Source organism: Leptosomus discolor, chromosome 6 (genome assembly GCF_034619465.1).
Source record: "Leptosomus discolor isolate bLepDis1 chromosome 6, bLepDis1.hap2, whole genome shotgun sequence".
In the NCBI taxonomy this organism is placed as follows: domain Eukaryota; kingdom Metazoa; phylum Chordata; class Aves; order Leptosomiformes; family Leptosomidae; genus Leptosomus; species Leptosomus discolor.
The window spans coordinates 14,698,795-14,715,282 of record NC_141396.1 but is presented as its reverse complement, the minus strand read 5'-3'; the positions used below and the strand labels follow the sequence as shown (position 1 = coordinate 14,715,282).

Here is a 16,488-nt window from a genome sequence, read left to right as displayed (position 1 = left end):
TATGTACTAAATGTGATTCACTCACACAAGCAAACCAAACATTGTATAGGAAGGGGACAGTCAGCTTCATATACAACACAGATTTCTGAGCCTCTAGTATTAGTGTATCCAGCACATAAACCTAGGGAGACTTGGGAGTTTCCATACATGTAGGAGATCTTACTCACCACATGAGCATGCAACAGCAATCCTTGATGGGAAAACAAAGAATCTAAAACCTGTGGGAGTTATTTCAATTTGCTTTAATTTTATTTTGAGGTCCCAGCAATCAAATTAATTCTAGCTGCAATCACAGCAGCTACAAATTCAGCAATTTAATTTCTACATAATTTCTCAGAAGAGAAGGCTAAAACCTTCAGGCTCTTTTCTTCAAGACAAAAAGCCTTTCTTTGCCCAACCCACCCATTAACAGTATTTCTCAATCCTATGCAAGGAAAGAGACAAACACAATGAGAGAACGTAGAAGTTATTAACAAGAATTCAAAGTTTAACCTAATTTTGACTTGAAAGCAAACAAAATCACTGTGGCAATGCTCTATCAGACAGCCTTGAATGTTTTCAATTCCAAGTTAAGTGATCCTTTACGTTAATAAGGCTAAGAAATACTGCCCTATAAAACCATGCATGAAATAGTATTTTATGTGCAATGTAACATGATGATACCAAAACTGCTGTCACTTGGCAAGCTGACATTCTCAGCCATGCTAGCAGTAGTGCACCACACGCTCATTGCAGCATGTGTGTAGTAGCTGTTATCATATACTTCAAAATGGAAATGCCATGTCTCTACCAAAATTAGATTGTTCTAGACAGAAAACAGTGTTGTTGTAAGTAGGTCTGTGTCCTTAAACTCATAAAGCAGAAGAACAAAACTGTCTCAAGTTTCTAAAGTTCAAAATAAGTCAAGTGATTCTGACTTCTCTGGTACTGAACCAACTCCTAAGCAAGACTTTTGGTGCTACCAGTGGCCACTGATCTGGGAGGAAGAAAGAGACAAGAGTGACAATGTGTTTTCTTTCACTGACACCCCAGCCTCCTCTTCATAAGACAGGTAATTCAAGCTGTTCCAAAATAATAATTCTTCTTCTGAGATGTCACTGTGTATGACTGTCAGCTATGGGATGAATGTCATCATTTTATTTCTGATGTGAAAGTTCACGACAGAGAGTGGGGAAAGGACACGGCATATAGTTTTGGGCAGGGTCAATGGCTCTGACTGCATTCAATCATTGAATATGAAGATTGTGCTTGGGATATTTTTAAACAACTTTACAGAGAAGTGACTTAACAATATCTGAAAGTACAAATGCAGAAAACTAGGTGTGGAGCCGATGACACTGGAGATGCTTCTGTTCTTCTTCCTTTGTCTATTTACACGCCTTGAACGGTCTTCAAAACGCTTCTGTTCAGCATGCACCATCTGGTATGCAGACACCATTTCCAGATGTTAAATTACAGATAAACTAGCTTTTCACATTATTTTTTTCTTTTTTTAATCTAGACAGTAGCATTTCCATGTGAAAGAGTGTGTAAGGGATAATGTGCCCAGACAGAAAACACGACAGGATCTAATGAATGCACTACAACATACTAATGTAATACGCCACTTGCCCCACTTCTTCATTATCATTTCCCATTAATTAATTATAATCATAATAATATTCTAACACTACATTCTTCAAAGCTCCTGCAATGAGTAAGTAGGGTTTTTTTTTGTGTGTGGTAGTTACATATAGGAAATAACAGTCCAATAACAAAAGCACACATGGAGAAGAAAGGATGACTCTGGGACATATGAAGACAAACAGGTAATTCTGTATGTTAATTTCCCAGTCAAGGGAAAAAAAGGGAAATAGTACTTACCAGGCATAAAGCTTTTCACCTGCAAAAGGCCTTCCAACCTAATCACATTCTCAAAACTCCTCTAAAATGATCTGCAACTACTATCTCTGTTGTACCACAGAAGTCATAGGACAGCAGCTTACCCCAGAGCAGTCCAGATTTCCAGTTTTCTGCTCAGACCACATCCCCTTTCTTTTCCTGCACCATACCCTGTCACTCAACATCCCTGAATGCATCAACTTTGTCTCAACCGTAACACTGTCATCTTCCAGCCTTGGAAGCCCCAAGCTTCCATGTCCCTGAGTACTGTTTTAGGATGCTTGAAACATTCACATTTTTTCCTCTCATCATTCCGTGGATAGCAACACATTTGCTCTGTGTTTATAGGAACAAGCAACACTCGAGTAAAATGAACAGTCAGAGAAGTGAGGATAGTGCTGAAGCTCTCCTTCTGTCAGGATGAGTGTTAGCAACACACTTCATGCTCCACGCCAGCCCCACTGGGATCACCTGAGTCCTTGGGAAATGCCACCAGTTTGTGAAAGGCACAGAAGAGGCACAGAAGTTGTTTTTCCGTTCTGGAAGTGAAACCCACAACCTTTTTCTTTTTTTTTTTTTTAAGCATTTGTTCTTGAACAACTGTTTTGTGCTCCTTAAAGGCACTGCCACAAGGCTCTCACAGCTGGGAAACACAGACACCGAAAGCACACACCTGCAGTTGGACCCAGCACAGATTGACAACGATACACTTCATGACTTAAAAAGTGGCAGGAACTTTAAACAGATGTATAAATAAGATGTTGAACAACCAAACCTTTTATACGTAACTACAGCCTCATGGATAACTGCTTAAAAGAACAAAAGCAAGTGATCTAAATACAAACTGCAATTACCTGCCACAGCCTGCAAAACTGCTCCTTGCAGCACTGTGGTAGTGAACCATGAGCACATGGAAACCTTCCTGCCCTTTGCATACGGCACCCCAGCTCCTGTGACCCTCAAACTGTCCCTGGCCACATTACTCATCTCTCCTTTCTTCTCAGCAGACACAGTAACTAGATGATCATAACTGACACACTGCCTTAACTGTTATTAGGTGATCCTGACATTCTACCTCACATTTTCTCAGTTTATATTCACAGCAATTCTAAAATGAAGTTTCAAGGGTGATTGGAGCTTTTTATCCACAACCTTGAAAGTGGTAATGAGAAAGAACACAGGATTCTGCGTGTCATCCTCAGTTACAGCCTGTAAGATACTATAACCTAGGAAAGTGGAAGTGGGCTTTTTATCTCTTCCTTCCTTAAAACACATAACATCATGCAAGTCTGATTATGCAGAAAATGGTAACATTACCTCCACCTTCATAAAAAGTCTCAGAGAACTTGCCTGTCCAGTATTTGAAAGATGGAGAAGTCACGCAAAAAATTTTATGAAACTAAAAGGTCTTATGCAACCTCCCAAAGCCTATCTGCCATAAAGAATGGGCAAAGCTTTCTAAATTAACTTGTTCAGCTGACACGAGACACTCTCCCTGCCTTGCCTCTTCTCAAAATGAGTCACTGATGTGGCCAACCGAGGAGTGGGAAAGAAGAAAACCTATTCAAAAATGACCTTCTCAGGACATAGGAGAGCATGCTGGCTAAAGGTGTAGCCTACCATATGCACCAACAGTAAAACAAATCACCTCGTTATTCACAGCCAAGCTTGCACCGGGGCAATATCAGAATATAGAGGCATCTAAGGAAGCAATTAGACCTATTAAGCTTTGGTTTCCTTGACGCCCATAATCACTTGGAACTGTACTAGAGCAACATGGCTTGTGACCAAATACAGCTTGCAGATAACAAATTTAAGGGAAACACCTAAAATAAAAGTGCAATGAACAGTGAACGATGTATTTGCTAGTAGAAGAAGCACCTGCTAACTGGAGTAGCCCAACCAGTAACTGGTTTTTGCTCAACAAGAGGCAATATTCCAAACTTAGTCAATGACAAAAAAAAATTAAGCAGATACTCACCAGCAAGTGTATAATCCATATCAAACCCAAAGCACTTTATCTTTTCCATGGCTAAGCTTCTGTTTACAAAGACCCTGTAAAGAGAGAAGAAATAAAGCCATAGGTATAAGCATTTTCAAAATAATCACGTTTGAGAGCAAACACGTTCTGCCAGCTGTCAGGATGTCTGGCTCTCTTAGGTCAAAATCAGAAAATATACCTGAAAACAGAGGCATGTTTCATTCTTTGCCATGAGTTCTCCCGAAGCAAAGCCATGACTTTGCAGGGTTATTCCATTTATTGGTATGCTGTCTAAAGACATACACGCATGCATGCACACACACACATGGCTTTCCATGTGACCTGCAAAAATTCCTAAGAATAGAAGTACAAAATCTCCTGAAGCAGAATTCAGAGCTCAAGTGAGAGGAAACTGGAAACAGAGGATGGGAAGCAATAAAATTTGCTTGATTAAAAAAAAATTATTATGAAGAGAGGGAAGGGAAAAGGGAAGGGAAAAGGGAAGGGAAAAGGGAAGGGAAAAGGGAAGGGAAAAGGGAAGGGAAAAGGGAAGGGAAAAGGGAAGGGAAAAGGGAAGGGAAAAGGGAAGGGAAAAGGGAAGGGAAAAGGGAAGGGAAAAGGGAAGGGAAAAGGGAAGGGAAAAGGGAAGGGAAAAGGGAAGGGAAAAGGGAAGGGAAAAGGGAAGGGAAAAGGGAAGGGAAAAGGGAAGGGAAAAGGGAAGGGAAAAGGGAAGGGAAAAGGGAAGGGAAAAGGGAAGGGAAGGGAAATTTCTGTGAATAAACTCACAACATTTGAACTCTCTTTGGAACTTCAAAAGCAAACCTAAACAGATCCACTTCCACATTCACACTAATAGCATTAAAAACATTTAATAAAGCTCTGAAAAACAGCGACTGAGACAAATTTTCATCCACAAGAATATGCTACTTCTACTGTGAAATTTTTTCTTTTTATTTTAACTTCATTTTATTTAATATAAAAACTTCTTATATTTAACTCTTTTTTATTTTAATTCAACAAAACGGTTATTTTTAAAATTCCATTTTTACTGTTAATGCTTATTGCAATGAGAATCTAAGCTGCATACTTCCAAGCCCTTTTGGATGACAACATTTTAATACAGCATATTCAATTTAGTTCAAGAAAACAACATGGTAAAGAAATAGGTCAGAGAATACAACAAAAGCTTTTCTTGCTTCCTGTTCTAACTACTACAGTAACTAAGCTGCTTATGTTTCCCCAGAACTTTAAACCATATAGCAGATCTGTAATTGAACAGGACTTCTCTCCACCGTCTGTCTTATCTGAACGTTAAGAATAAGAATCAGAACTCAGCTGTGGGATGGAAGCTGAGCTTCTGAACACTGATCTTGGACAGAAATCCCATGTACTGCTCGAGCTGTGATGCCGACACAAAATTCTCCTGTATGAGAAAAGTCCCAGAGCCTTCACCTGTCCTCTGACTTCAGTATGTGAAAATTCTCCAAATATTTAGTAAGTGCATTGCCGTCAGCAGAGTAATTATCCTCTTAAAAACCGAAATCGGCAGCACTGCCGTGTAGGAGGAGCAGTGCAGGGATAGCGATACAGCAATGGAGACAGCAAGTGCAAAACCAAGCACTCGTACGTTCTGAAAGCTGAAAGAAACCACTGGGAGATTCTCCTCCACATGCACGTTCTGTGCAGGTGGTTGGCGCAACGTGCCCGTTTCACTGCCCGTGTCAATCTGCCACAGCTCGAATTTTAACAACAAACTGCTAAGATCAAACTATCACACTTCTCTGCAAGTTGTCTTACCTCATCTCTCACCGATGTGCTCCTTGTTTAGTTCGCAGCAGTCTGATTCATCTACTTGTCTGAATCATATTACACAATTCCTTTAAAGCTTTCCTAGTACCGATGCAGTTTTGCTTGGATCTGATTTGACTTCAGAAGATCATTATGTCTGAACCAAGCCTTAAAGTACTGTATATCTTCTTGGACAGTGTTCTAGAAAACACATCTGTGGATAATTTAACCAGTCACTGGATATCGTTGTTGTTCCACACAAATCCACTTGGAATACAGTTTCTCTGGCAATAGTATACTTTCCCCCTAACCTTGCACACTCTCTCTGGGAGTCACAGTTTCCTGGCAAAGTGCCTGCCTTTGACAATGGGGCTTGTCACTAAGGGGCCTCAGAGGTTATAAATGACGCTTTTTTCTGATAGATTTATGTATTACCTAAACAAGACAAAGTGATGGGAAAAAACCTGGAAACTGGTAAAGAAATGCCTTTTCGAAATATGAGATGGGATCGTAAATCACTAAAATTCACTCCTGAAATAGCTGGCTTTTGAGTAGATGGAGCAAATTATCTGAATCTGCAGTTTGAATCTGTGTTTGTCTTTTAACATTGAGATAGCTCTGATTCAGAAGAGGCCAACGCGAAATGCTATTTGGTACTAAACACAGTCTCATACTTTGTGTAACGAAGATGATTATGTTCTGTTGCTGCTGATGCCAGGAAGCATTATTTATTAGCTTACTCAAGCACACGATTTCTGATCTCATGTTTACGCAGTTCATTTCTGAAAGTAGAGAGCTTTAAGAAGGAATAACATACCACCAGGAGACACTAGCAACATTTTTTTGTCCAACCTGCAGAGTCCAATTTTGTTCTTGCCCTTAGGCTTAGCCCCTAGAGCACAGTTTTTCGTCCTTCTGAACAGGACAGGAACAGGAAGGAAAATTTAAAGACGCTCAGAAGAGCATTTCAGAATTGCAACACTTGGGAACAGCTTCCCAACTGAGGACAGAAAACAAGCACTAAGACAGAGCTGAATGCGCTTATAAAAAGGGTAATACGGCAGTGCCTGTGAAAGGCGAAAACAAGGGAGCTGTGACCCAAGAGATCTCTTCCAGTCCAGCCTGCCTATGTTTAGATGATGACGACACCAAACTGACCAAAAACCGTGGAAAGATCTCTAAGCCTCTGACATTTTTTCATCGCTTGCTTTCAGAGTATTTACAGACTGAACCCCGAGACTAAAAAAAACCCATGAAACCAGCACACATTGATGCTGAAGATACAGAAAAGTTTACTAAAGGCAATGAAATGAACAACATCTATTAGCATATTTTTGTTCCAAAATAAGTCTTAATGCTAAAGCATGAAAATTACTATACCAGCCCCTCTTGGTAACAGCTGCTGAAGATCTCTCTTTATTCCATCAAGTTGTAAATACTGCCTATGACCCAGAACCATACGTGGCAGGGTCTAATCATGCCCCAACAGTGCACAGGATCCAGCAGATTTCAAGGCATCCTGCTGACTGATCTGATGTGGTAATTACTGCACCCACCAGTGCTGGAGTAAAAGACAGCAAATATTTAAAAAAGCTAAAGAAGGCTATTGCACAACATGTTCCGGACAGGAAATGAGAACACTTTAATCAATTTAAACCTGGATATGCCTTGGCAGATTAAATGGCAGACTAAAGAGTGGCAAAAAACCCTGGAACCAATTTCACTTCTCTTGTGAAGGCCTAGCCAGATATTGGGTTATTTTGTGGGCACTCAGGACCTCAACTTTACACCCATGCATGGTGCCCCCCTAGACACAAGGGGCTAAGCAGATACAAATATTTACTCCCAGAAGCTGATGAGCTTAATTCAGAGGGTTTACTCAAAGTAGTAAGTATCTGCAGTATCCTAGGAACTAAAGATAAAAGTTGAGATTAAATCACCAAACAGTTTCTGGGAAGAGCCAGGTGCTCCTCAGAAGCTGCAGACTTAGCCTGTTTCAAAGCTGTGCTTAGATACTAATCAAAGGTATGCTCAGCCTGACTTCAAGAATACCAGTCAAATGTGTCTGTTGGCTACAAAACTGTAACATCTCCACAGAAGACATGGTATAGAGAAATGACAGGAGTTGTTTTTAATGACCATAAAGCACAACCAACACTAAGGCCCTAAGAACCCTAACCACCTGAGAGAAAAGATCCTCTGATCTCTAAAGGAAAGGATGAGATTACAAGTTTTTTATAGCTCATCTAGATAAACAAAAATCAAAGAAACTTCCAGATTACAAACAGTCCAGATGAAAGTCAGAGTAAGAGGAAAACTAAAATCACCCAACATTTCTACACAAGGAAGTTTTAATCTAGATAATCTTTCCACTTGCCAGAATCAGAAGAAATCACACTTTCCCTTCCCCTGATTTTGTTTTGTTCCATTCAGAAAATAATCATTATAACTAGGAGCACTGGAGTTAAAAATTAAGCTGATCTAAAAATTTAACAGCACTGGGCAGTAAGACAAATCAAACTGCAGACATAGCATGAGAACACCCTCTCCCTTCCTTGTGCTGAGAGGCAGAGGTGGGTATTGCCTAAACCCAACTCCCCAGCTCCACACCTCTCTGCATCCAGAGCATGTCCTTAAACAGGACATTGCCTTTCACTTGCCTTCATGTTTCCTCACTTATGAAAAAAATGAGCTTTATATTTCTGCTTTGAAGAATATCCCTGTGAATCTCCCACAGTTTTCCACTTCCAGTGCAGTGTGGCTGGAGTGGTCCAAGGTGTTGGTGCTTGTGGGGAAGCCAGCTGAGGAACCACATGCAGCCCCACTGCCTCCCTGGACCAGCACACGGCACAGCTGGGAGTGGAGAGGCAGCAACCTGGGCTTGGGGTGGCTTAGCCTGGTGCACATTCACATTTTTAGAAAAAAGGACTTGAGGAGCTGTTTAAGGGAAACCATGAAGCACGTTTCCTCCCTAATGAGTTCTTCCTCAAAGATTAAACCCTGCAGCTTGGCCACAGCAGAAAGCTCTCAATGATGACAGTATTTATTTTCTTTTTGAGCTCTAAGAATTGTGCTGGATAAGAGAAAAATGTGTTGTATTGCAAGGAAGAAGGAACTGCTGAGCATGCATAAAGGGAGTCACAGAGCCCTGGTATCCTCAACACTGCAATTCACAGTCCTTTATATTTTTACAAGAGAACCGATCTCGGTTTTGTTACTGTTCTTGTCAGTCACTTCTGAGGCACGAACCTAAATCCCAACTCTTCTCGAACAATACAGGACAGGAGAGAAAGCAGAGAGGGAGAAATGTTTTTATTTTATTTGTCCAAAATCTCAAACGTAGGGCATTCTGTGCCTTGAATGAAATTTGTATGGATAATATTCTTGTAACATGACCAACAAAATAAACAAAATGCACAAAATTTTGGTGGAACTCAGTACATGGCTCACAACTCCTCATAGTGAGAAAATGAAAATGAACAATGTGAGGTGAGGTTTCTGGAACAGAGCACTTTTATAATGATTTTCCAAATGTGTCTAGAAATACCTTGCAGCAAGAAGCATTCTTTGTCAGGAAAGCATGTTTCACTGGAAATTAAATAAATACAAAGAAACTTGCAATAGTGCTGAGTGGAACAGCAAATACAGTGGGAGCTGGCTAAGCATGACTTACGTGTGTGTTTAAAAAAGACTGTGGTGGACAGTTGGGCTTGAGCCAGCCACAAAACAGGGACTAACTAGCCAGAAGAGTCAGACTCCTGCTTCCTCAAAGTTTAGGCACGTTGGTTGATCTTTACTTTATGGACAACTTCCATGTTTTAATAAGCTAGAAGAGTTAAAAAGAAATAACAGGGAACTAAACTGATTAGTTTTTAATATCCTCCCATGTCCAAGTTCCCCATGGCATCTTTAAAAAGGCTAATAATGAAAAAAATCCTATTACTCGTATGACAACTGGATGTCCTCAGTATTACTAGCTAGATCCCAGATGTTGGGTGGCTGGGGGAGATGTCTCACTACATAACATTATAGTTCTGGTTACAGGTGACTTCTACCAACAGCAGTGAACTCAGATGAATCCCTCATTGACCTTATTTATCTGGCATAAATCATGTAAGCAACGTTAAGAAGATAGCAACATATATCAAGATGTCTTTTCTTTGGGTGCTGGATGCTTTGCTACCTGTTTTAGAGGGGATAAGAAATAAACTGCTTTGAACTACTAAAACGAATGTCATTCTTTTGCTGAGTCTTGCCTCTTTAGGCAGGTAATGACCATTTCAGATATTATTATTTATCAAACAATTTTGGTCTTTTTTTTTACAATGTTAGATTTTCAGAGTTCCATTTTACCCCTTCTTCAACCGAATAGGAATATTCTGATGGGTCAGTATGTTTGTAATGGTATCTAGCGATAGTGTTTGGGCTCAAGATGACTTTAGGCAGATGAAACCATATCAGATAGGGGAGACAGAAGAAGGGCATAAAAATTTCCTGGCCACTTCTAGTAACATTTGCAACATAGTGCCCTGCAATTTCACAAGACTAACCGTCCTTGCGCAATTATAGGGACATAAAATTAGCAAATCAGGTTACGATGAACTTAGAAGTCTGATGAGGCCATATCCAGAACCATGACTATGAGCACTTCCCTCTGAAATTCAGCAGGAATCAGATGGAAGGAGATAGCCTTGGCCATTTCTGTTTCCATTGTTTGGGTTTTCTTCCCAGGCAACAGCAAAGTGCCAAGAAGTTCACATATGGATTCCATCCCAAAATAACACCCGTCTGCTCCATGAAACTATTAAAGCTAGGGATCATGGGACATTTTCAATGTAATTTCTTTATTATTAATTTGGCAAGTGTTCTGCTTTCTCATAAGCTCGCCCATTCTGCCGCCTTAACACTCCCTCTCCCCCCTCTCTCCAATGTCCAAAGCACTAAAGCAAAATAAATAGAGAGCCACATGCTGCCCTCCGCTACACACCTGCCACCGCACGAGTCCACGGGGGCTGCACAAAGACATATGAGGACGGAACGGACCATAGCCAGCAATGCCTACAGAGCTACTTCCTTTACAGCTACATGAAAATACCACACCTACCCAAATCACATCACCTACCCAAATGTGTCTGATGAAAAGAGTATTTTCAGACCAGCAAAGATTTTTTTTTCATTTGCCACCTCAATGAACTGATCATTTTAAAGACACTTTATATATAGCTACCCAAATAGATAAACAGTTTCAAGCCTCATAGCCTAGTTTATATTACATTTCCACCTGTTTGCAATCACTGACGATCCAGTATCAATGAAGTGAAGAAACAAGATTAGCAGTGAATAGAGTTTATGAATTTGAACAAACTAAAATACATCTTTAACCCTAAAAATCAAAACAACCAATCAGTAATCCTTTTGCTTTGTCATTACTAAATTATATACTATTTTTTTACCCAGGATCTTAGTGTATCTGAACAGCTTAAATCACTTAACTCATACTACCACCATAAGATGCTTTGAAAGTAAACTGAAGCACAAAACTATGAAGCAACTTATTCAATACTCTATGACCGGTCAGCGGGAGAATTAAGATTAGGAATAACAATGCCACATTCCCTGCACTAGCCAGTAAACAACAGCAAGAAAACAAAACTAAACCAACAACAGAAACCCCATGTTCAGGATGAGGAATCTCAAAAAATTCTGATGCAAAATGGTAAAAGCATCCCAAAGACTGTATGTTTAACAAAAAGGCCATCTCAGCCTTATTGCCCTGTTAAGCCAAAACCACAGAATAAAAGTAAATGCAAATACCTGTTTCCCGGATCTTGATAACTGTCAGTAACAAGAGTGGATGGAACACCAACTTTTTCCATTATTTGCTTTAACTAGATGTGGTTGCTATTTAAACCCTAAAGAGCTATGTGAGATAATCCAGAGGGTGCCTAGAAGTGCTCACTCCAAGTTAAAAAATAGACACTAGGGCAATTTGGTGGCTCAGAGTCAACCTAGTTCTTGCCTAATTACAATCACGTTAAATGACAGTACTCCTCCAGAACAAATGACCTAGTGATTATCCTGTACCCGGAAAAGTCAACAAGCAGTGCATGAGGGAGGTGGCCTCACAACCACACACACCAAGGAAAAGCCACCTAACAGCTACACATCCATTTTATTTCTGAATTAAAATGTATGTTGCCAATAGCACAGTAATGCAGTATCCTCTTACCAGTGACCTCTGCTAGAGAATGAATAACATCTAGCTTGTATATTAATTCAGCTTTAGACCTCACCTCTAACAGGCGCCAACAATGCTGTATAACAAGGTTTGTGGCTGATAGTAATAAGAGCTAACCAAAAGTCTAGTTAAAGTCATCAGAAACATCCTGAAGATAAAACCCCACCACTTCTCCTCCCCTACAGATTTTTCTGATCCTTGATACTGCCTTTACAGCCCTTGAACTCTACAGCACAGCATATGTGTTCATACTCACAAGCTTTGCTTACTTCATCAGTAACCTCAATACTCTAATTTCTCAAGCAGCTCTACAAACTGATCCAAACACCAAGCAAAACTTTTGGGAGGAAAAGAGCTACAAGAGGAAAACAGCTATAAATATTTGATTTTGAACATTCTTGCCTGTGGCATTTGGACATAATTACAATATAGTCATCATACGCTGAGTCAATATGCATTACACCAGTTAAACCTGTCTCAACTGGGATTTCTGCCAACAGTATTATATGTTGAACATCCGTCCATCAAGTATGATACAATAAGAAGTGCAACACCTGAAAAAACACATTCCTAACATGAACAACCACAGTAAAATATGACTATTAGAGTGGCATCTTCAGAGCTTATTTTTTAATAAAGTTTCATGCACCTACTTCTAAAAAAGTTTCATGCCCACAAGAACATTATTTTTATTTTTTAAGCTAAATTATTTTGCTTGGATTGGAAAGTTTTCGCCTTATTTCGTGCGGCTTCAACATTTACAATTCAAGCACATAAAATCTGTCATAGTTCATGACAACCAGAAAGTTAAATCAGTTGGTCTAGGTATCTCCACTGATACTTAAGTAAGAATGAAGTAAACAAACTGTGGAACAAGTTTTTAAAAGTTCACACTTCAGAAAACCAAGCATTACTAGCAGCATTTAGAAAATCCCAATGAATGACTTTGAGCCCAACTGGGCTTCCAACATTAGCATCAAAAGCGAGCCCTAGTTACGCCCATCTGTAAATGTGGCCCAGCTGCCAAGCTCCTCCAGCCTTGCAGATTGGGCCCATAAATTCACTGGGACCAGCTTTAAGGTATTCAAATTCAATGTTCTTTTTAATTGTTTTTAATTGTTTTTCTTTCTAAGTCACTTTAGATTCATGTTTTCAAGGGTTTTTTCTTTAGCTGCTAGAGTAAGAAGAAAAAGAGACAGAAAAAAGACTGAAAGAGAAAGAAAAACAAAGGAAAAGGAAGGAAAAGACAGAAAATAATCTTGACAATGAATGCCTTGTTTTTTACATCTCTCTTTTTCATTAAATTGACAGTGCTTCAGCAATATTCAAGAGTCAGAGCATGCTTGGACCTCACTGAAACAAATTTACACCTTAGAACTGATGGCTGTGACCAGCACACATACTCTACATCTGAACAATTATTAAAATGCTAAAAAATATAATATAAAAAACAACAATGGGAAATAACTTCAGTCCTCTCTATCATGTTAAGTCTGCACTTACCTTTTAAGTAACATCACATCTGTTAACACTAAGGTCACAAAAAAATACCAGAAATAGAAATCTGACAACATTGCCTCTGGAATGAGGTTGTTTCATATTCTTACAATACTGGATTATCAAAATAACTCCCATGAAACTGGTACACCAAAGCCATTAATAGCACAGATTTATACTACAGTCTTGGCAACAGGTTCTCTCATTCTCTCCCATTCCCTCCCTCTCTCTCATTCCCTCCCTCTCTCTCTTTTTAAGAGGATAGTAATTTCAAAATGTGCCTCCCCTTAATATATTGACAAAGTTGTGCTTTCTATGAAAATCTGAAGTGCTAGCAACATTTCTGCTCAATATGTTCTGAATAAGACATTTCTAGATTCTAAAAAGGAGTACTTAGTTTGCACCACAGACTAATTTTGGACTACCAGATCCCAGCTCCCAGTGGGAAACCTTCCTCTATATGAGTGCACTCTCACCTTCTGTAAGGAGATTCTTTCTGAAAGTAAAGATTTCTTACATGAGTAAGGGTAAACATTATGAGGACTTGAATGAGTGAGCTCTTAAGGACAAGTACTGCTTCCTTTGGATCTTGTACAACACTTAGCAGACTGTCAGCACCTAACCACAACAAATGTTGAGGAAATATTTAGAAAAAAAAATTAAAACCAGGCCTTACTCTGACTTCATTTCCATCAGCCTACATCAGGAGTGACACAACTAAAGTCACAGGTAAAATTACAACACAACAGTAAACCTGTCAATGACTTCAACAAAATGAAGACTTTTTGCCAGGGAACGGTATAAAATCTCTCTCTTTTTACGTGCTATATATAATTACATTCATTAGATGTTTCCTTATCTGAAAAACCAGCTGACAGAGAGAGACTCAAATAATGCCACCACTTAAGACATGTGCCCAAACACCTTCACTGGGAATTGGAAAGCTTCAGAAATGCATCACAGGATCCATTACTTGGCCTTAGACATCGCAACCTGCACAGCCTGGGCTATCATATGATGCTAAGGCGTTTTTCTCTAATTAAGATTCCATTTGGAGAATCAAAAGATACCTAACACTTCCAAAACACTTCCTCAGAAATACCACCGTATATGAATCACAAATGCAACATGGCATTTAAGCATGAGGTTGGGAAACTTGACTTCTTTTTCTGTTTCTATATCAGACATACGTCTCCCCAACTCCTGCTGAATATACTCTGATCATCATACTGCATGACTCCTCAAATTAAACAACCTATACTTTGAAGATACACCTCCCACAAACAGAATACTGACGATTACTCGATGCTATTGGTTTTAACTCCATAACGGTCCAGACATCTGATAAGGATACAGACTGCATCCATCTTTTATGCTCTATGCCTGGAACCCTGGGAGCTGTGGGCTAAATTCTTGTCTCAACCAAACCTCCGATGTGATCTTGTGAAAACAATCTAACATCTGTACTTTGATTCCCAAACTATAAAATGTGAGTGGTAACATTTCTTTTATTCTATACTCTATCTTGTGCATTTAGACTGTAATTGTCTAACAGCAAAGATGGCTTTAGGCACAGCTACCAGAGAAAAGGAGGCTGAGATCTTGCCTAGTGCTTCTACATGATCCTCTAGTGCACACAATTAATCATACTAGATAAAATTCTCAAACACTTGATTTCTGATCCCATCTGATTTCCTCCTTATTCATATTTGTACATTCCAGTGTCTAAGGCTACGCTCTCCCAGTGTGCACTGCAATAATTACTATAACACTTCAGCCACTGAGTATTTCCTGACTTGAAAGCTTCTATCCCAAAATCTAACTTTGAAATCAACCTTCCAACTGCATCAAGAAAGCCTACCCTCACAAGCTGTAGTACATGTATCTCAGCTCTACTGTTTGTAAATTCCTGCAGGCTAATACTGTGCTATCTTCTAAATTCTCTTCTACTAACCCTCCTGCAAGGAAGGTGAGAATGACCTTTCTGTTTTACCAACAAGCAGAAAACAAGAAATGTGGGGTTTATGCTTAGTTTATTTCCCTCTGTCTCAGCAGTTTAGTTTTGGGTTTAACAAAGGACTTACCGGTGATAGGCTTCCCGGCGGTACTTTTTCAGAGCATGCCCATCCATGTTTGCAGGGAGATCTGCTGCATTCTGGAGTCGGTCGCTCCATGAGGTTGTCATCTTCAAATGCTTATTTATTTCTGAAAGAAGCAGAAGAGAAAAGCTTGCTTAAGTTCAAGGTTTGTTTCACCAGAAAGTTTTCTGTTTCCTGGTACAAAGAGATGCAATGCCACTCAGGAAGTCTTGCAAAGCAATCAGTGGAATGATCTGAGTTTGCAGGTCAAGTAAGATGCTTTCCTCTGAGATGTTTGATGAGATAAAGCTTTAAACAGAGAGCTGGGAAGGCTTTTCCACATGGCTGGAATTGCAAAGACATTCCTATCCATTGTGGTGAAAATGCATTTAGAAACAGAGACCTTGTTTTCATTGGTGAAAAGGGGTATTTTTTGACCCTAGAGTTACTAATATATGTCAGCTATAGGTGACAGAAAACCTGCCCTTTATACATGAGATAAATTAGGCAGGGCAAAGTCTACAAACTCCAGCAGGACTGACCTTGCCACTTTTACCACACAGAAAAATAAAGAGCCTTGGCCTTGGCCATTCGATCTCTAAGCAAAGACAAAGCTTTATACTGGTGCTAAGCTAGCAGAAACAATTGGAAGGAAAGTAGAAAGACGATCTTTTGTCCTCTGCAGGTCAGCCACGTTCAGACAGAGCAAGAACGCACTCCAAACCTGTAACACTAGCAATGCAAATATTCACCAGCAGATCTTCACAAACATCTGCATCCCTTCACAAGTACTGGCTGTCAAAACCAAACCACCACACAGTCCTTCTTGTCAGGAAGGCCCTGCAGTAAGGAAACAGGGGTACCTTTCCCAACTGTGTTATTATCACACTGGGGCAATCCTGCTCGCCCCCTGCTCCAGCCTGCCACATGTCCTGCCGCATCCCTGGCAGTGGGTAGGATGATGAGGCAGCCCCACGCTGAGTCAGTTCAGCACACCAGCCCAAGTGCTCACCCGTCAAAACCAA

General features: G+C 39.9%; 1 protein-coding gene across 1 annotated transcript in view; it reads right to left on the bottom strand.

Annotated features, from left to right (window-relative positions):
* The window catches only part of NT5C2 (5'-nucleotidase, cytosolic II), a 41,364-nt gene extending 25,794 nt beyond the window's left edge, over positions 1-15,570 (bottom strand). Inside the window, exons 1-2 of the mRNA XM_009962141.2 lie at positions 15,470-15,570; positions 3,863-3,936 (exon numbers count right to left, since the gene is read on the bottom strand). Of these exons, the coding sequence (XP_009960443.1) occupies positions 3,863-3,936; positions 15,470-15,570 (175 nt within the window). The remainder of the gene's footprint in view (positions 1-3,862; positions 3,937-15,469) is intronic.
* Between the last annotated feature and the right edge of the window lie 918 nt (positions 15,571-16,488).